Raw genomic sequence first — 21,702 nt, 5'->3', positions numbered from 1 at the left:
TCTATGTTCACAAATTTAAGGATTTATTCTTCCCTTAAGCGTGCTTGAATGACTAACCCTACTCCCCCTTCCAATGCCTGACCATCCACCCCAATCTCTTCCAATCTGCTCCACCCTGATTGGCGTGAGCAGCAGAACCCTGGATTACACCTTGTTGCAAGGGGAGCTAGATGCCCTGTGGTCTCCACTCCACAGTGTGCCCTCTCTGCACCAGCTGGGCAGGTCAATGAGCAGGTTAGTGACAGGTCTATAAGCCACATCCTGGGATTGTGGTGCAAAACGCTTTTGTCAAATTGGACAATCAATGACTTTGCACTGCCGCCCTGCAATGCCTGTAAAGTCAGTGGCAACTCCAAATGCCAAATTCATGCCCTGCTGTCAACAACTGCCAACCTCCCTTAAGCCTATAAATACCATCTGCCTGGTGCTTTTAGGTGAAACGAAGCTGAGCTTGACACTATTTGAATGGGGGAATGAGGGGACATCTGTGTCCAAAAACCATGACATTGCAGTTTATTGTCATGTGACTATCACTGTGTGCCAACAAAGAATAATTAAAAACATGACTTTGGAGCTCCTGTCTGATCAAACTTAAAGCTGTTCTTTGTCTTTGGCACCATGATGGCACAGAAAGCTGTGTACGTGCGTCACCCTGACATCACTGGCTTTGCATGCTCAGATGCTGAAATGACTGATGCCGAAATAAGATTAATTTGAGTAGATATTTGTCTTCACGATGACTCATAAAGGAATGTGGAAATGAAATAGGTAACCTGAATGACAACCTTCTCTATATTTTGTCTCTCTTTAAATTCCTGGTTTTGCTGATCATTCATTTTCTTCCCTGATCCATGTTCCCTTCTGCCTCCCTGTCATCGTATAATAAAAAACGTCAACTGTTTTTCCATAGTTTCCCTGAATATGTCCGGACATCGCCTTTAATTTCCTTTTTATAATTCAAACACTTAACACATGTCCTTTATCTTGTTTTTCTTCTCATTTTACTTCTCTTTCCAGCTGTCTTCCATCTCTCAGAGAGCTCTCCAATAATCGCAGCCTGGACAACTTGGACTGCATTGGGGGTACAATCTCGTCTTTGCCACGCTGGGATGATGATGACTTCAGCCAGGCCTGCAGCACCTTGGGCAGACGTAGCTGCTTGGGACAGGTCAGTGCTTTTCTGGAAAAGAAAGATAGTGATTGCATTTAATTTGAGCTGTCAGAGGCCAAATAATGAATCTGTTTCTCTATTGTCCGTTTGTGTCTCCTTTTCTCTTATTAGCGAAGCAAACATTTTTCTAATGAGTTATGAATTCATACGTATGTACTTGCTCAAAATTTATATGACTTGGCTCCAAGCAAATACTCTAAGATCCCTTTGTCTGCCTTGAGCCACACAAACTAATTTCAGAAATGTAATTTGCATTTTCACAGATACAGCTTGAATGACAGTTATAAACTGAGCTTCCTGTGAACAAAGAATCCCTTTTTTCCAACTGTGTCTCATATTAATTTGACAAATGAATGACAATGGTAGTTTTAAGTCTAATTTATCTACTTACATAAGAGCTATTAGCGTAACACTGACAAGGTCACCAAGATGATGAACAACTACGCAGTGGGGCTGTGATCTTTTTCAGTGAACTAGTCAAATGAGGGAGTGCAGGCTCTTAGCAAGGTTTACACCCAATCTCTTGAGATGTCACCACATTACAACAAATGTGTCCAATATATGAATGTATTGCTTTATTTGCATGCATAGCAGCATACCAAACACATTTATTATGCAATAAAATTCAGACTTGTTGGGGTCAAGTTGTATAATTTTGGAATGCTATGCAAAACCAATTGCATTCACAATAGGTAGCTAAATCAGAACAACCATACATAACCTAGCATTTTACAAGCCTCCAAAATGTGTCTAGGTGTAAATTAACCGCTTTGTTTTCTTTTGCTCTGCCTCTTCCGCACTCACGCCCTTAGATGCTTCTGTCACCACTCAGTGAACCATCAAAATAACTTTGCAACACATTTTTAACTCCTACTCAGTCTGTTTCTGTCAATCAACAAAAGATGAAACACATGTTCTGCAAAGCTGGTTCTTACTAAAGGAGTAATAAGAAAAAAAGAACTAAAGAAGTCTCAGGAAGAAAAAAACATGTAGTTTCTGTATAAACACGTGTCTCCTGCCTAAGCATTTCTTTTGTTATCTGTAAATTTAAAGTTCTTATATAGCTGGCCATGTAAGAAATGGCAAGAAAAGAAAATGCATTTTACAGATGAATGACAGCCTATCAAGAAACCCAGCGAGAAGGGAAACAGGAGGAGTAACATTGGTTTCACTGAGTTAAAAAGAACTGTGCTCTGCACTACTTAGAACTAATTGTATCTTATTGCCACACATTTCAACTTTGACCCTTTTGTTGCCATCTTATTGCATCCTATCAGATGTGTCTCACAAATGAAGAATGCCCTTTACATAAAAAGTCTGCTAGGCGGCTTGGTCGGTAATGGTCACCTTCAGCGCTAGAAGAAGTTTCTATCAAAATGATCCCACTCATGCAGTACTGTTCTACTTGCATAACTACTGTTACTGTCTTTGCTAATCTTCCTCCAGCTACGGGACCTGGAAATGAGTCATCATTATGAGGACCGCAGCTCAGAGTCCACATTCAGAGATTCTCGTTCCCACTCTCAGGACAACCCAGAGCCTCTAGATTTGCCCATGCCAACATGCTTCCGATCCCGCAGCCACAGCTATCTGAGAGCGATCCAGGCTGGCTGTTCCCAAGATGATGACACAGCATCCATAGACTCAGGCTGCTCACCGCCTCCAATTGACACCACTGTTCGCACCTACAGCACCAACACTGGTGAGTCACTGGCTGAAAAACAGATGATAAATGTGCCGCAAATTAATTCATTTGACTTCATAAACAATATGAAAGAGGGAAATGGTTTCTTGGAGTTCTTACCATAATGGAGTGTTAAGTGCTGCCAAACTATGGCCTGAATGCTTTCTTTATTGTATACACAATATGCATAGTGCATATATGCTTGGGTTATTTATTTGGTTATTAAACTTTGATGATTTATGTGAAGTTGTGACACCTTTTCAAGAGCGACTCAAACACATTGGGCCATAATCTTTGGATTGATAGGTAACTCCCATATTTAAATGCTCCTTTGTCCTGAGTGGGATACTAGTCCACCAAAGTGCACACACCATAATTTTTTAGCTCAAATGCAGCCTCTTTTGTCCATGCTAGACGGCCTATCTACACAGTGGAAGACATGGAAAGAACAGTTTGGCTCTTACCTGATAGCCACTGGCTTGGACAGAGCCCCAAAGGAGAAACAGCTTGCAATTTTTCTTCAACGTTTGGAGACAGACAGACAACGCACCCTACCCACACACACAGGTAACAAATTAAAACCAGCTCTTGCACAATAAAAAGATATCTATCAATTTACTACTTCAAGGACTACCAAAGAAATTCAAATAAAAATTAAATTCACTATGAAGTTAAACTGATCCCAAAAAAGGCGATGTTGGTCAGTGGAGCTTTGGTTGTCATTGAAATAATTACAGGTCACACCAGCACAAGAAAGCCCTAAGCAATCTGCTTTTTCTTGACGTTTTGCTTGGGTTATCACCATTGAGTATCCACCATGTGGCGCTCTTCCCCATAGTCTTCTAAATAAACAACAGAGCATATACTGCCTTCAGGCTGGTAGAATTGTTTAATTTCCATTCTGATATTGCTGAAGATCTAGCCTAATAATCTAGATCGGATTTTATTTATCTGAATTATTTTGATCATTTTGTTTTGTTTTATGTTGTGCAATAATAATACATGTTGATGGCTTATTAATGTGCTTTGACAAAGAGCATTGAGCTTTTTCTCGCAACACGTAATAAAAAAATAAAACGGTCCCCAAAAGTGACTCTACTAAGGTATCCACGTTTTTATTTAACTGCCTATCAAAAGCACCGTAATCGTGGATGTAGGCTTTTAAATTAACGGGTTAGATCTATGGGCACAATATTTAAACTGCTCCGAGGCGCCCCTGGAGGCATCACTAGACACGCCTCCTTCAGGCTCAGATACTAACAAAGGCAACAAACCCCGGCTTCTCTTCTCACAGCCTCGACAGAGAGAGTGTCAGCTCCGGTTAGAGCTATCATAAGAACATAACTTAAGTCACAGACACCGCTGTGTTGAACACTTTGTCTGAGCCTGACAGCAGGGTAAGTATTTTAACAGTTTTTAACGGATATAGTGCTCAGTGTGTTTCCCGTTAACTCACGCACGTTATCGTTACGTAGGCTAGTAACCTAACTTGATTGTGTGGTGACTGGACGCTCGTTAACCGTTTAACATTACCACAGAAACGTGTTACGCAGGTTACGTTAACTACTTTACTCTGGGTTTGTCGTTAGTTGACAGTAGCACATCCGACGGTAAATTACGTGAAAGCCACGTATAACATCACTGTGTTCGATGTGATGTTGACTAAAAACTTCAGCAGGTGCTATTGAACATCACGTTTCGTTCCTTTAAAGTAAAAACCGCTCAGGGTATTCATTCTGTGTCACTCTATGTCATTGATACCGACATTATTAACAGCATGGAGTACTCTATGTAAATTTGCTTCTCTGCAGAAGCCAAATTTAGAGGGAATTGATCATTTTTCTGAAATATTAAAGTATTGGAAAAAGTATTTGGTGAAGGGAGAGTAAGATGGAAACAATTTGAAACCATCAAGCACAGCTAAAACGGTATGTAGGGAATTGGGAGAATCATCTCTCTGTCATTTGATATCTCCAAACTCTGGGATTGTCTGTCTGTCTCCACAACCGCCTCAAAGGGTCTGGCATACTATCTGTTTGATACACCTTTTACTGTATTATTATTGAGTACTTATGTGTGCTTTGTTGCTGACATTGGAAAAGCATGTAGCTACCCGCTATGTGTGTCAGCACTGTGCTGCACTCATGTCTGTGATACTCCACCAGGGGAGTAAAGTGGGGTGCTGTTGAAGCTGTATGAGAACTAGTTACTGTACTTACTGTAGTTGTTCTGATGGCCTATTGCTACCTCATAAAAACTGCTTCTTTTTGGTAGCTGACATGGAAAATTGGCCTTCACGGGTTATTATTTGAGGGCTGCCCCAATTTGGTCCCGCATGGTTGCCTGTCATGGTTGCCTATTGCCACATGGTTAAAATCCCATTTGAGGTTACATTTAAGACTTTACAGTTTAGTAGCTGTGCTGTTGATGAAAGCATTGAATGTGATATTTAATTGGACTAATGGCTTTGTGGACAGAGTTGGGAATATAGTCTCCGGCAAGGTTGTCTGTGTCTTGTGGCTGTTATTTGATTTAACAATACAGATGGGTCAACTGGCAGGCAGCAGGCAACTTGGCAAGCAATACTATACCGTTAAATAGAGCATCACAAGCCATCCTTTGTCTTTCATTGTTCCTGATTAGTGTCCACCTCCAACTGACCACAGAGCAGCACCACCTCAACCAATGAGCTTAAGATGTTGCTGGTGAATAGTTCAACATGCTTTATAGCACTGGAGAAAGCGGGACCAAAGCTGTCACCCTGAGTGTCTCATCTGCTCCACAATTATTTAGATTGTTTGACCATCTTTGGAGTGGCTTACATAAGAAAGACTGGAGGCAGATTGGATCAGGCGTCGTCAGTGAACTGACGCGTTCTGTAATGTGCCCAATGAGGGAATCAATCCAAAAAAATTCAAGATATTGTTAATGATAAACAGTTAAGACCCAATTCTGTTCCCTGAACTATGGCTAAAACCCTTGTTTAACTTTCAGTGTCTCAGTTTGCTTCCTTGCAACATTGATTCCTTACATAACAGCAATTCTGTAATAATTAGGCAAAAATTAGTTTTGAACCTGATCTTGGATTTCGAGGTCTAAAAAAATAACCACCAGTAATGTCATTGTGAGAAATATTTAGGTAATTATTAATTCCCAATCTTTCCATGGGAACCTTTAATATGCTATTAATAGTGAGGAGACCAATTTTTGGGTTCTAGCGCATAAAAGGTTGACCAAAGTTTCAAATTTTGGGGTTTTCTTTCAGTTTGTGAGTATTTAGCCAAGATATAATCTGTTTGTATGCGGTGAATTGCTTACACTGGTGAGAGGGTATGTAGAAAGCAGTCATGGGGTTGTTGTTTTTGGGGTTGTTGTGTTGAATTGTTTTCCAGCCTTGAAAATCACATCTTGAGCCAGCGCTCGTAGTGGACAACAGAACCACTGTTCAGATGGCATTAAAAAAAACAGCAGGGCCCAGTGCCCACTCCAGATTCCACTCAAACATTTTTGGCACAAAGCATCTGCTTGTCACTGTTGTTAAATTCCCTTCTGTAGAGCAACCAATACATTCTACTGAGCAGCTCATCTACACAAATTCATCTTTTTAAAAAAGCTACAGTGTTTGGCTTCATGTCAATTTTGTTATCTGTGGTACTGAGAGTTTAAACTAAGGAAAGTCTTTGTCAGCACTGGTCCTTTTGCCAGTAACTGATACCCATGTGTTTTATGCTTGCATAGCTGTGAATGTTTGTGTGGCTTTCTAATAGCATACAGGAAATGGGCAGTTAAAATATGTGCCACTCACACTATCCAACTGTGGGAACTTTCTCATGGATGGATTTTCTGGATTTCAACAGGCATTTATTAGGAATCAGCCAGATTCAGTTTTCTACGCTATAATTTTTTTTGCTACACTATGGAATTTGTTAAGTTTATTACAACTTTCATTGTTTCAGTTTCTCTGCTGAGAACTAGGATGATGAACCCGTAGCTTTTTTCATAGTACAGTTTTAACAGTGGATAATGTGGTTAAACTCTAAACTTGTTCAAAACCTGTCTGATCACTTATGTGGTTGTAAGCCATTGTTAGGCTGTGACTAGACAAATCATTGCATAAACCATTCTTAAACAAAATGACAATCCTAAAGGTATAATGTTTACAGTGTTCCCAATCTTAGTTTAGTTTTGTTAGCATACTAACAATTCCTATTTTGCAGTAAAGTTCAACTGAGGATAATTGGATTGTCATTAGTTTTAGTCTATGTGGTTCAGTCATATACTACAAATGTATTGGTCAATTTGACCTGATGATTGAGGTGTTTGAAAAGTCTAAGGATAACCAGGTTCTTACAAATTACGAATGTCATGAATGTCTGAACCAAAATCCATGGCAGTCCATCCGATAATCATAGAGAAATGTCAGTCTTGACCGAAGTGGTGGACCGACTGACTTTGTCATCGCTAGAGATCCCACTTGCATAGCTCAATTTGTCAGTGCTCTCTGTTGGGGGAACTATGCAGACTACACTTTTGAAATTAAAATACATTATCTTTGGCATTTCTAATTGCAGTTTCTTGTTATCTATTGGCCAATATATACAGCATTGATATATTTGTCATATGCTAAAATGGGCTGATATTGGCCTGGCCCATTTATTGTGTCCAGCTCAACTACTTTATCTCCTGTCTAATCTCAGAGGCAGCTGTCAGTTATGATTTTAGGGCTTGTTTTGGTGGATAAAGCAGATTCTGTGATATTAAGACTTAGGGGTGAATTCTGTTCAAAATGACGAAAGTATGATGTGACGCTCAGAGAACTGCAGGGCAGGTGTCCAAATACCCTTCAATGCCCTCATACACCCAGTTAGTGACAGCTATTCTGCAGAGTGGGACGTAGTGGCGCCAGCATCACATAGCTGCAGTGACAACAGTGACAACTTCATTCTGCCCAGCATCTCTCTCTGGCATGAGAGGGACCATGGACAGTAAGCAGCTGTCTCGGCAGGTTCTCCAGGTGGAAAAGGATGGTGGTCGGAGGCTAAACTGCAGATTAATGAAAATAGATTGATAAGACTGGATTTCTGTCTGGCAACTTAACAAGAGTGTATATCTATATGGTATGTGTATGCGTGCGTGCGTGCGTCAGATCTCTTTTTGTGATGTTCATGTGTGGCATATGAAGGCTTAGCCAAGGTCTGAAGATGGTCCAATTTGGGTGTGGTTTAGGTGTCATCTTTGTTGTTTACAGATGGTGTCAGTGCTTTGGCTTTTTTTTTAAATGTAACCTTGAGTGCATTGGAACGGTTTGCTGTTCCGTATCTCGGCTAGGACTGAGGCCAGCATTGACAAATCTGAGCTCTATCCTGGAACAAGTCAGGTGTAGAGTGTTGGAGGTACAGGTATGTTTAAGGTAAGATAAAGATAACAAGTACAGAAGGTTGAACACTGATCAAAAGCAGATCCAGTCTGCAATTGGGTTGTATAGGTTTTCGTTCTTTAAGAAAATAAGTAAATAAATAGTTATCAAAATAAAAGTCTGAACTATACTGACTTACTGACAGACTGCATGATGTTTTGGTTTTTCTAAGTAATGGGGGTGAACCCATAAAAGCACACAGAAGCTCTGAGAGGAAGACCAGGAGGACATTGGAGTCACTTGTGGTGCAGTAGTTCAAACTGAGGAAATGGCATAGCTGACTGACAGCAGCAACTCAACTCAGGTTGTGTGAGATCACATGAGTTTCTCGACAGGTGAGGGGGTTGTAGACTCATTAGAGATAAAGCTAAGTAATGGATTACAATGAACAACAACCCTTTTGTTTTGAGTGTTTTCTCGGCAGCTCACATGTTTGCTGCAAGGCTTTTTCTAAATCCTTGTTGACCAATGCATTCAGTGCAGCAACACTAAGCAGAAACTAGGTTTGCTTCATGCGGTGCCTCACCGGGTCATTACATGCTGTCGTGTAGTTTCCTTTTGGATGTCACTGCGTTACAATTTATAAGAGTTTGACTCCTATGGACCTCTCATCCATTGATTATGTATTGTTTATTTTTGCTTTTACACTTTGAATGTAACAGCGTTTAGTAAACAATGGCTAAGCTTTACAGAAAAGTATGGGCCCACTTACTAGAGTCAGTAAAATGGACATTAAAACAGATTATGGTTCTGTGTACGTGACATCCTAATGCACACACCATGTAATTTCATTGGAAAATCTTTTAATTGAATTAATATCCCTCACAGTAGTCTGTCTCTATAAATGTTTCTGCCACAGTTTCCTTTGGTGGAATCCTATTTGGTGTGTAATATTAGGCTATGAGCCTCAATATACTGTCTGCCCCTCTCTGTAGTCTGTACTAACTCCTCCATGGTCTTGTACAAGTTCCATTAGCTTCCCACTGTTTTTTTCCAATGTGGTGTCAAATAAAGCATCTGTTTAACGGACCACATACAGTAGTAGCCACAGGGTTCATAATGTTCCAAGAAAAATTCCTTGTTTAGATTAGGTTATGGCAGCCCAGCATCACACTTTGCCTTTACCATGTATGAGGGGATTTCTATGCTTTCTTGATTGAAGGCATCAGACTCTTTGAATTTTCCGAAGAGGCAACAGAAGAGCAATTGAGTCTTTTATATAATATATCTGTTTGTTCTGTCTGTTACTTTTTATCTGCATTTTGAAACCATAGATGAATGAAATCTGTAAATACAATGTCTTAACTACGCACAGTACTTTTAGTTTAGTTTTTTATTTGTAGCCCATAAGCTTGATCTGTTTTGATGTGTTTGTCACTGGGTGAAATCCTGCTAACACATTTATTTCTGCTCTCACTGTTATACTTCAGACTGTAAGGGAACTTATGTATTGACCTCATCACAGACAATTGATTTGGTTGATGGATAAGATAAGTGAAGTAGTGGCTCTACTGGTAGTGAAATAATGTAGTCGGACAGGGGACAGAGCAATAAATGGAAATATCTGACTAAGGTTTTTTTATTTCACAAAACTAGTAAACTTTTATGTTGAATGCTGGACTCACGCTGTGTGGATTTCATGTAAGCCCACATAAAAGTTTCCACTGTAAGGAGCTTGGCTTAAAATTTGTAACCCTGTATATGTGCTGCCATGTGACCATGGAACTAAGCACTGTCAAATAATCCAACATTGACCAAGCTTATGTAGTGTCTACTGTTTTTTGTATAGTTTTGTCAATTGCAATAAGTTTTTGGTGGCTTTTTATTTGACATTGGTGTCAAACTCTTTCCTGTATATCAGACCAGGCATTTTTCTAACAATCCATTAAATCAACAAGAGAATGAGAGTGAATATCTCTCATAAGACCCTGATACAAGAGGCTGACGGCAAAGAACTGGCGATGAAGCAGACTGTGGCATCGCCTAAAAATTTCCCTTGCATACACCGCAAAGACTACAGGCGGCACCCATACCATTCTATTATGTCCTTTAATAGCTGGAGGGCATACTTGGTTTGGCATTAGGAAGTGTTGCAGATAAATGTCCTCCTCCAACTTCTCTACCATAGTCTGTCTTCCGAGTCAAATGGTCTAGAAATTGCTTTACTGATTTGTGTGTGTGGACACCTGTTTGTCCAATGTCCTGTCTGATTTGATTTTCCACTTTACAGGATGCATCCCTGATTCTGCTGTGTTCCAGCTTTCATGCAACAATGTCCCTGTGTACAGTATGTACCAAATGACATGGACATGCTCTGAAAACTTGTTAGTCAACTCTTGGAGTGATGCTGATATACAGCCTTTGAACTGTTTTCAGTACCACCTATGTCTTCTGTAATTGGTCCATTCTTGTTTTTTGAGTTGACTAGACGCTAAAGAAGATTCACAAAAACATATTTACCTCTGTCCTTTGTAATCCTTCTTTCCTTATTTCTCTCTTTCTCATGTATTTTTCCTCTTGTTTCCTCTTCCCCCTGTTCTCCTTCAGTTTCTTCATGCAGAACCACCAGTAAGAAGGCTGCTCCTCCGCCAGTACCGCCCCGTACAACCTCCAAGCCCTACATCTCTGTGACAGTACAGAGCAGCACAGAGTCTGCCCAAGACAACTACCTAGACCAGCAGGATCGGAGGTCAGAGGTCAACAGCCAGTCAAGCCACGCTCACAGCAACTCCTCCGACAGCCTTGACAGCACCCGTGCCAACAGCCTGGCACGGGGTATTCCCCGCCCTCCACACATCATCCCCACTCCCATCGCCATCCCCAGAGAGCCAATCGTGCCCACCACCACTAATGCTTCCACTGAGACAAGTGACTCAGTAGTCCAGCATGAATCACTGAAATCAGGATTAAACAAAGGAAATCTAGTGGCAGAGGAGCCCCTAGTGGCGCCAGTACCCCGGCGGAAACTCTCCTCCATTGGCATACAGGTAGGCAACAGGACTATTGCACTGTCCAGGGCTGGTACAGTTGAATCAGTGTTGTTACCACATATCACACGACTTGGTGGAGTGCTCATTTCTGATTATTTATCATTTCTGTATAACAGACCGTTGCTAAGTACAACAGACCATTGCCATGCACAGAGCTCTGATCATAGACTCTGGTGGACCATTTTAAAATCTAAATAGTTTAAAATCAATATTTGTGCCGGAGCTCATACCGCTGATCTGCAGATCACAACGGGAGAGAGAGGATGGAGCGTTAAAGCGCTAATGGCAACAGAGCAAACCGAGTGTTAGTTAGCTCCATGGTTAGCTCACTCACCGGGATGACCTGGCTTCCGCGGAAGAAGAAGTTAACCGCCCCATTCGGGAAATACAGGTGTCGTTAGTGGGTAACCTCTGTATGAGTAGCTGCGTAATAATCAGCGTAATATGGACCGAGCATTACTTAATGCATACAAACATAGTCAAGATAGAGCCTAGTCAAGACTTCTGAAATGCAGCTTGTTCTGCCCATGCTTTAATCCAGGAAAAAATTATTTTTCCTATTAACAGTAATCCTCTGTGGTTTATGGCTATGTCTGAGGGTGCCACCTCAATCCCAAATATGTGCTTGCAAGCTAAAGGTCTCATTAGGGTAAACATCCCTCTATCATTAGAGCTGGCTGTATACTGTAGTGAGAAGGCCTTTTTGTGTTCCCCCTCAACATTAACTTTCTGTTCCGTATGTGATTTTATAACAGCGGTTTTCTCCATTTTGCTCCAAATTTATAAGCTATCTGTTTTACTTGTTGTTTGTTATGAAGCTCAACTTCCCAAATATTCTACATTTTGCTGACCCTGCGCATTAACAGAACTAAGTCAGGGTAAAAATTATGACACTAAATAAACCATGCACAAAATAATAAAGATGTTATAATAATAAAGGTTTATCCCTTGGTAAATAAAAAAACCTGCATAACTCTACTTCAAACTAGCTAGAATTAGAGGGCCATGAAATCATTCATACCGAGATTTTTGTTTCAGTTATTGTTCATAATTTTTATTTGGTTGGTGATTATGCTTTTTCATTTCACTATTTATTTGTTCTAAGGTTGACTGTATTCAGGAAGTTCCACGAGAGGAGACCCCGCCATTGGCCAAATTTCAGTCAATCGGAGTACAGGTGGAGGACGGGTGGCAGTAAGTCCTCTTCCTGTCCTTGTAACAACGTGAGGAATTTACATTATAGCCACACACATTGCTCTGACTATTCGTTCCCTTTACAGAAGCCATGTACATGTGAAAGCAACATGAATGTTTTTCTCTGAAAACTCTCTTTGCGTGTTTTGCTGGTAGGGTTGTAACGGTACGTGTATTCGTCCCAAACCATTTCGGTACAGGACGTTCAGATCGGAATGCAAATGCGTCATTGGTTCAGTACTCCCCGTGACCCAAACACGTAAAAAATGTCTATTTATGTTGATTACACACACACATGGAATAGAAAGTACCAAAAGTTTTGGAAGCAAACTAGTTGTTGTGTCAGCTGTAGCATGCTAGTCAACTTAGCACAGTTTGCCGGGTTAGTCAAGCTCAACTGTATGTCGACATTGTTCAGCTTAAGTCGGGTCTGTCTGGGAAAACACTTGAAACTTCCGTTTACAACAACATCACCCGACTGTGTTGAATAGAGGAAAAATAAAAAACTGACAGGAAGGCGAGTAATGTGCTGTATATCGCTGTGGATATGCGACCATACTCAGTTATACAGCTTGAGTGGATTTTCTTCAGATCATTGTCCCTGCCTTGTATAAAAGAGTGCAAACTGCAGCCCAGTTGGGTAATTATCAGCAGGTCTGAGTCTTATGAGCATTACTGACACAAGTGTTATTTCTTTTTTTCTTTTTTTTTACTAAATGCAAGCATTTGAGTGCCTTATCGGTTACATTCATTATGGCCCATGTACTTAAAATAAATTAAATGAATAAATAATAATTAAACATATTATTTTTATTTATTTATTTTCTGCACTTTATTTTCCCCATTGACTGAAAACCTACCAAACCGTGACCCCCAAAACCAAGGTACATATCAAACCGTGAATTTTGTTTACCGTTACACCCCTAATTGGTGTTGTTGGATTCCTGGCGTGAACTATTGTTGTTTTATCGATGTTGTATACACATTTGTGCTATGTGACAATCCTTAAACTGCTTACCCACTGCTTTTCCTGTCTTCTGCTGTTCTTGTCCTCCTCTAAGATTAACTTAAGATTTTAGTCAAGTGCTCATAATATTTCATTATCTGACTGAATCGCAACTTGTATGCATTTCCTGGGTGGAAATGGAAATAATGTCACATTCATGTTCAGCCTATTCTTACATTCGTCATATGACAACAAGAACCTAGACTCCTACTGATAAGAAATCAGTTGATACCAGTCGGAGTGCACTATTGTCAAAGCCCAGTCTCTTATTGATCCTGTTTTATTTATATATATATTGACTAGCAGAAGAGACTTAGTGTCGAACCTAAGCATTGTGTGTTTGTTCCAGTAATGAGACATTTTTCTTGAATTATTTAGTTATTATTTAGTTTTCTTTGTATTATTGTGCACCTAACTGTGAACCAAGAAAACAACATTGTTCAAATGGCAAAGGTCCATCTTTAACAGTCTCACCCTTTTGTTTCAGGCTTAGTCGCTCCAGTAGCATGGCCTCAAAACAAGAAACCGACTCAGACACACAAGACATCTCTGTCACTTCCCATATCAATAATGCCAAACACTTTGAGAAGAAAGTCATGGTCAATAGTGCCAGCCAATCCACAAGCTCCCCTCCTGGAGAAGAATATTTAGACAACGCAGACACTACTTGTGTCAACTCTTCGCCTCCACCGCCCAGGCAGATCCTCAACCGCTCCACCACACGAAGTAGCTCTTCCTCCTTCTCAGAAAGTCTGGACCCAGCGCTGGACCCCTCGTCCCTTCCACCTCCAGACCCTTGGCTGGAGAGTGGCAATGGGAGTAACAGCAATTGTCCCCAGAGTGGAGGAGCGGGAACACTGTGCCGGAGAGACGGCCACTGGTTCCTAAAGCTGCTGCAGGCCGAGACGGGACGCATGGAAGGCTGGTGCCAGCAGATGGAGCAGGAGACCAAAGACAACCAGCTCTCCGAGGAGGGTAAGGATGCTAGGATACTCGTTCCAACCCCAGAACTTTTTGTTAAATTGCCTTCAAGTTCATCTGGCCAGTGGTAACCATTGCACAATCCAATCCTTTTTGTTCCCTTGCCTAATGCTCATGCAAGGAAGACTTGGTTATGACATAACCAAAAGTATTTTCAATTATAAAGAGATGTTTAATTAGCTGCTAGAGCTACAAAAACAATAATGGTATGATCTGTTTCGATTTCAATGATATATCCAATGACACCCTAAAGGTTTACTCTTGGGTTAGCATAAATGTCCATCTCTGAAATTGAGAAAAATAGTTTGGCCTGGAAATGGCAGAACAAAGCCATGTCTACAGTCAAAGCATTGCCGCAACATGTGCAAGAAATGATCCATGCATCCTGAGCCTCCTTCCAGAGGTCTGTTGCTGTCTAGTCTATTTCCACAACGTTCCACTTTTTTAGTTTTCTCTCGCAAGACTAAAACAACTTTTGAATGAACTAGACACGTTCCACCAAAACCAGTTCCTTCCTGGAGCTATTTTGCAGCGGCTCCGTGCGAAGCTTAGCGCTGCCCATGACGATTGCGATTGGTTTAAACAAAAAAATGACAATAAACCAGAGCACATTTTTCTCCCATCCTGCAATGCTGTGTGGACTAGCCAGACCCTCTTCCGCAGCGTATGGAAGAAGGTCTGGCAAAGTGAGACTAGTTGCTGTCTGACCTCACCATGTGGTTCAGAGCTCTCTCATGGGGATCTGCCTCAAGCCCTAGATCAATCACTCTATCAGACATACTCAGCATGGAGGAGATGAGGCGGTAATACCTGAGGTTGCCATACACAAGCAGGCCTGTAATCCCCAGAATTACACAAATCTACTCTGGAACTGATTAAACCTCCAGATAAGATTAGTGCTCCAACATCAGCAAGTGAGCACACACACACAAATATACACATTATGTACACGCATACAAACAAACAAACAGTAGGAAGGCTTTGGATGTTCAGTTCATACCAAAAGCACACCACTCTGTTAACAAGGCTCTGTGTGTCTTTGTGAGCCCATATGCTTATTTTTTATTTTCTTATTTAAAACAAAAAGGGGTGTGACCTTTTTACAGTAAAGTAGTCCATATCAAAATCTGTGCTCTAGAGCTGTGCCTTACAATTTTGTAAGGGCAGATGTTGGTCGTAGTTCTGACAGACAGCAGAGTATATATAAAAGCTTAGCTTAAATGCCTTTTTAAAGAGGATACTATTGTCCAATACTTCATGACATCCTGTGGAGTTGGTTGGGCAAAGCTAAATGTCTAAACACCTGTGTTTGGTTGGCATCAAACCAGTTATTAGTTTGATGCGATACACTTGGTGTAGTTCAGGCTGTTGCTTTACCTTTGATAGAAGCGTAGACTGGGTTTGTGCCTTCCATAGTAGGAATAACAGGACACCTCTAAGAGAAACAATTGTCACAAATGAATGTGTGTTGTCAAATTGGATCTGTGTTGCTTTTTGTTCTCTCTTCAGTGCTGGGGAAGGTTCGCAGTGCAGTAGGATGTGCCCAGCTCCTTATGTCCCAGAAGTTCCAACAGTTTCGGGGACTGTGTGAACAAAACTTGGTGTGTATATGATCTTTCTTTGACGCTTCTACTCTACAGGTCTGAACAAACATGAAACTGAGACCCACGTTTTTTTAAGGTCGAACCAAACCCAATGTTTTATTTTCGTTATTTTATACAGTATTTTGCATGATATGCTTGCCTCGATACTCGTAAAGGCTTTCACACGGATGAAAACTGACTAATCTGGGAACAGCAATGATACACAGCATATTAGGCCTACACAGAATAAGGCATGGTGGCCCACCGGCACGAAATGCAAGTAGCTTATAATGAGCCATTAAGCCATTCCTTTCTGGTGACGTGTTTTACTGGAAACGGTGTTATACACATTGTAGCCAACTATTAGTGCATGACACTATTGCATCTCAAATGAATAAGCCATCTGTTCTAAACCTTTTGGTTGATATGATCTTCCCAAATATTGGTAAAATCATGGCACACTCTATAATTTACAAAACCCCAACAATTCTATTAATTACGCATATATCGCAAGAGGATTCGGAAAGCAACGTTAACTGTCTACTTTCAGCCCAAGTTGAATGCTGTCATTAATACAGTCCTATTTACACGATAGAAGATTCATTGTAAAGAAATTATTTAGCCTTTAGTTAAAGGTGCTCTAAGCGATGTGACACGTGTTTTAGGCTACAACATTTGTTGTCACATACAGTAAACATCTCCTCACTATCCGCGAGCTGCCTGTCACCAGAACACACTGTAAAAAAAAAAATGCTGTCTCTGTAGACAGTGTTCTATTTCCCTTGCTGTTTTGGCAAGGATTAAACATCTTGTAATAATATTTTGCGCAATGCATATCGGATAGCTCTCCAGTAGATGTGAACAATAGCGTGGAGCCTGCACAAACAAAAGCCCGTCTGCCTGGAGCTTTACGAGCTGTGGCTATGTCAGAAAGTAAAAAGTCAGAGCAGGATTTACTTGATATTTGTTTGCCAATGTGTGTTTTGCACAAACGATAAACATAGAGGCAGCTGTTTGTAAAGAAGTGGGGTGTTTAGTCTGTTGTTAATTTTAATCTTTATGTGAGACTGGATCCTAAATGATTGTATTTTTTTGTTGTAATGTCCCTTTTGTATTTCTCTGTCTCAACGTGCAGGTTTATTTCACTTGGCTATGAGAAGCATAGCAAACTTTTTTTAGGTTCATGTTTTTGAAAAGGACAAAGCTATGTTGTGATTCTTCATTTCGGTCAGGAATTCAGCTAGACAAAAGAATTGAGCTGTAAAATGGCTCCCTCTAGTGATGAATAATGACAGATACAGAATGTAAGTATTTGCAGTTCAGAGGTGTAATACAGTAATAAGCTGCCCAGGGGCGCTGTGATGGTCTGGGGAAGTGAGGCACCAATCATGAACTGCAACTTCCCTGGTTTGACTCTGGCCCGGGGAATTTTGTCTCATGTTGTTCCTTGTCTCTCTCTACTTGTTTCCGGCCGTCTCTACTGTCAAAAGGCATAAAACAGAGCGGTTGCATCAGAACCACCATCCCTCTAACCTCACCTAGTTGGGCGGGCCACCATGCCTTATTCTGACTGTGTCCTCTCTTCTTACCATTCTTTGATTGTTTTTTCATTTGCATTCCCCTCTTTCTCTTTTGGTCAGAATGTGAATGCCAACCCGCGGGCCACAGCTCAGGACCTGGCAGGTTTCTGGGACCTGCTGCAGCTCTCCATTGAGGACATCAGCCTCAAGTTTGACGAGCTCTACCATCTCAAGTCTAATGACTGGCAGCCAATGCCGTCTGCGGCTGCCCAGTCGCCCCCTGAGCGGAAGGTACTTCCCACCCCTGCTGCCCAGTGCCCTGGCTGGGGTAGGAAAGCCGCCGAAACCGGCCTCTCTCCTCCCACCACCACCACACCACCATTTCTCCCACTCTTTTTTTTTACCTTCTTCCACCTGCGTGGGATGAACTCGAATAGGGCCTCCCTGTTAAATACAAAGGGCGCAGAGGGATCCCCTTAGGCATGCATGAAACAACTCCTCTCAAAGAGGGCTGTTGTTGGTGTGTTTTTAAATGTAAAGCCCTGCTTTGAGCATGCCTGTGTTACTTACTGATGTTCTGGTTGCAGTGGAGCATGGCTAATATATTGCACTGGCTTATGTGACAGAATGTTTTGGCTTGTGTTTGTGTGTCTGTGATTGTTTCACTCCGGTTTGTCTTTATGTATTTGTGTGTTTCAAGTTTATGTATCTGTAGTTGAGGTGCTCTTGCTTTACAGTATGTTGTTTTGCAATGCTAATGCATTGACTTTGTGTCTTGTGATCCCTTTTTATTGTGCTTAAAGACTGATCCAATCTGGCCATCAATTCATGTTACCATTTCATGTCTTCAAAAATTGTCATATTAATGGCTGTTTTTTCTTAATGTTTGTTCTGGTTTTTCCAGTTGTCTATTTGACAGTGTTTTTCTGTTTATCACCCAAAACCACTATTTACCACTTTGGTAACACTTTATAATAACATCATCAATAAATTGAATATTGATAGTTAATTAAACTTAACAGTTATTAGGTATTTTATTGTTAATAAAAAAATGTAAGTTAGCGTCATTAATTAAGTATAATGTAAAATTTAGATACATAGTTTACTTTGTCAACTGTTAATTATTGTGTAAACCATCTATAAGCAGCATTTGGTTGGCTATTATAAAGTTGCAACCAAAACTTATAATAATGAATGATTAATAACTGATTTCTAAACCATCAAGTGACATTATTTTGGCCCCATTAAATCTTTTTTTTTTTTGGGGTGATCGATAAAAAAGATGATTATTTGATTATTTGTGCACTGATAATAGCTATCCAAATGTTTAAAGATGCTTTACAAGTCCAAGCTCTACAAGTATTTATTAACCAGTCACAAGGTATTATAATCAGTTGCAACTTTGTAATAGCCATGCCAATCATGTTTATTTCTTAAAGCTTTCAAATAATTTGGTAACCACTAACAAATACTTACACTATATTATGTAATGATGTGTGCCATAATAACCTTTTTAAAATAACAAATTATAAAATTACTAATTATTAGGAAACATCAATTTATCAGTCATTTCATTGCATTATTATTTAACTATCAGTTTACTACTTATTAGTGATGCTTATTATAAAGTGTTACCCCAAGCGGTAACAAAAACAATCGGCAGTGTCATGTCTGTCAAAGTCCTGTCTGCCAAACCGGCCTAGACTAATAGAATGTCTTGAAGACAGTTTCCATGTTACACTCTTTCACTGTCTTGTATCTGTTTTCTCCTCCTTTCGCACTTTGCTTTCTCCCTCTCTCCTCCTCTGTCTCCATGTTACATCACTCGAACACTGCAGGACGGGGAGAAGGAGGCCGCTCCAGCGTCAAAGAAGCCCGGTAAGGGACGACCATCGCTGGGCCGCGAGAAGAGTGCAGACTCCTCATCCACCTCTTCATCGGCCTCAGCAGAGAAGCAGAGACACGAGGCACGCAAGCGTCTACTGGCTGCTAAAAATGCTGCCTCGTTTCGCCAGAACTCCGCCACAGAGAGCGCGGACAGCATCGAAATCTATGTCCCCGAGGCCCAGACTCGCCTCTGAGAGAGACACTGAGAGGGAAGGAAATATGATTGGATCAAAGACAGATAGGTGTCGCTTCAATACCTGGGGGGGGGGGGGGACTTTTGCAATGCAAATGAGCTACTACTACTACTGAATGAATATGGTTGGATTGGGGAGAAGACATCAAATTCCCAGAGATTGGGGTGGGAGTAGACTTGGGCATTTTTCACACACTCATACAGTTATAGGCTGGTCCTGGGGGCATCAAAACACTTATTTAACAAAACATCAAATGAAAAATTTAACTTTTGTAGACTCAACAGACTATGAAGCAGGAAACTCCTCATTTGAGGCTGCCATTGAAAACCTCAGCTGATAAACTTTATCATTTCTTGTATTACTCCTGATATTATAAAATTGCTATTAAAAGTATTGTTATTATGACAATTATATCCTAAAGTATCTATACAAAGACTGTTTTAAAGATTCCTCTATCTTGGCTATAAGATCTATTAAGTGGACAGAAGGCAAACATTAAAGTGCCCATATTATGAAAAAACAAACACTTTTTCTGGGATTTGGGGTGTTATTTTCTGTCTCTGGTGCTTCCACATGCATGCAAACTTGGGGAAAAAAAAAAACTATCCATGCTGTTTCAAGGGAGATACAGGTTTCTGAATATCCTCTACCGTCAGTCTCCGGTTGAGCTGTTCAAAATCTGCACAGCTTTCTACGTCACTAGCTAGGACGAGGTGGCTAACCGTAGCATGCTAGCGCTAGCATGCTAGCTCATTCTCAACGGCAACACACTGCTACAACACACTAATTCACCATAATCTACAAAAGAACCACTTACATGTCCCTGTCCTGCAGTATTCCACTAGTGCGCCCATGTTTAGAATAAGTCTCCCAGCTAATCATGCCTTGTACTGACTAAAGTTGGAGAAAGAGTTATCTAGCTGATGTGATCATCTTACCTAGCAACTGCACATGTGCAACTCCCAACAAAGATAGTAAAGAAGTGGGACGTCTCACTCTGTAGCTAAAACAGACACCTAAACACACAGTACAACAAAAATATGGTGTTTTTTTTATGTTAAACTATGTAAACCTATTCTGGTACAACCTCAAAATACAATTATGAACCTAAAAAAAGGGCATAATATGGGCACTTTAATGTTCTTCCCTCGCCCATCGTCGTCCTCTCTTCCCAGATCATTGGCCATCTTGTAGCTTTGAACAACACCACCTTGTAGCCACAAGCACTGCATTCACAAACTACAAACTCACAGCTATGTATGTCTTCCTTGTATTTATTTGTTTACCCATCCTTTGTTTTGTATAAAAATCCATTAAGATCTAGTTATTAGGAATATTTTTGGTATGATGAAATTGAAAGTCCGATTTGAAGGGGTATTTCTATAGTAACTTAAAATTAGGTGTCCTACAAAATGTTTTTGTGTCAAAGGATTTTGAACACTGGTGAGAATCTTTAAAGTTTAGTTTCTTAATTATTTTTAATGAGAATGGATCACATTAATGATGACAGCTTGAGGATCTCTGTCAGAATGCCAGTGGCCACAATTTTAATGAATATAATTTTCTTTGGGAAGAAAAACTAATATCTTTCTTCTCTCTGTCCCATTAACTTTGCTTTTCATGTTAGTACTTTAACTGCAGATGTGTGGATATTTCATTCAGGATTTTTGTTCCATTTGTTAATGCTTTAAGTGCTTTTATTAACCACTTAGCATTCAATATTTACATCTCGAATGGATCTTGGGCTTTAATTGAAGTAGCCTTGCAGCAAGCTGGAAAATAATGCGGTATTGTTTGTGGAGAGACACATTAAGACATGTCTTGCTGTCATTTTATGCCATGTTTCTGTAATTATTTTTGATTTATTTCTCCTCCCATCACTCAACAATATCAATCTTAGTTCTTTGAAACCATTATTGTTTCCCCTCATTGAACATCATTCAAAGTACCTGCACTTTTTTATTCAAAGAAAAAATATTTAATTAAAGTATTACATACGTAAGTCAATGTGTTTTCATCGTTGATTAAATTTTACTTGCTTTTGTTTTTGTTATTTCATGGAAGACTGAATAAGCC

General features: G+C 40.3%; 1 protein-coding gene and 1 long non-coding RNA gene across 7 annotated transcripts in view; one reads left to right on the top strand and one right to left on the bottom strand.

Annotated features, from left to right (window-relative positions):
- Nucleotides 1-20,121, top strand: part of dlgap4b (discs, large (Drosophila) homolog-associated protein 4b) — a 100,447-nt gene extending 80,326 nt beyond the window's left edge. For 2 of the 5 annotated variants that reach the window (XM_034869198.1, XM_034869199.1), the window contains 9 exons: nucleotides 133-234; nucleotides 1,018-1,168; nucleotides 2,618-2,873; nucleotides 10,819-11,258; nucleotides 12,367-12,455; nucleotides 13,949-14,436; nucleotides 15,952-16,043; nucleotides 17,666-17,836; nucleotides 19,384-20,121. In XM_034869198.1, coding sequence (XP_034725089.1) covers nucleotides 133-234; nucleotides 1,018-1,168; nucleotides 2,618-2,873; nucleotides 10,819-11,258; nucleotides 12,367-12,455; nucleotides 13,949-14,436; nucleotides 15,952-16,043; nucleotides 17,666-17,836; nucleotides 19,384-19,626 — 2,032 coding nt within the window. In that variant the 3' untranslated portion in view covers nucleotides 19,627-20,121. Of the gene's footprint in view, nucleotides 1-132; nucleotides 235-1,017; nucleotides 1,169-2,617; nucleotides 2,874-3,269; nucleotides 3,423-10,818; nucleotides 11,259-12,366; nucleotides 12,456-13,948; nucleotides 14,437-15,951; nucleotides 16,044-17,665; nucleotides 17,874-19,383 lie in introns of all 5 variants that reach the window. The other 3 variants (XM_034869203.1, XM_034869202.1, XM_034869201.1) reach the window with 3 other exon arrangements.
- On the bottom strand, nucleotides 228-4,533 carry LOC117943236. Of its 2 annotated transcripts, XR_004656322.1 has the most exons (4): nucleotides 4,312-4,533; nucleotides 3,320-3,406; nucleotides 964-1,180; nucleotides 228-869 (listed from the first exon to the last, which is right to left on the bottom strand). It is a non-coding gene; the product is annotated as an uncharacterized LOC117943236 (long non-coding RNA). The 2 variants fall into 2 exon arrangements; XR_004656321.1 differs by having other exon boundaries at nucleotides 228-1,180.
- Nucleotides 20,122-21,702: the final 1,581 nt, after the last annotated feature.

The sequence above is a fragment of the Etheostoma cragini genome, chromosome 4, assembly GCF_013103735.1.
Source record: "Etheostoma cragini isolate CJK2018 chromosome 4, CSU_Ecrag_1.0, whole genome shotgun sequence".
NCBI lineage: Eukaryota > Metazoa > Chordata > Actinopteri > Perciformes > Percidae > Etheostoma > Etheostoma cragini.
Note: the sequence above shows the minus strand (reverse complement) of the source record. Positions and strands in the feature narration are given on the sequence as shown.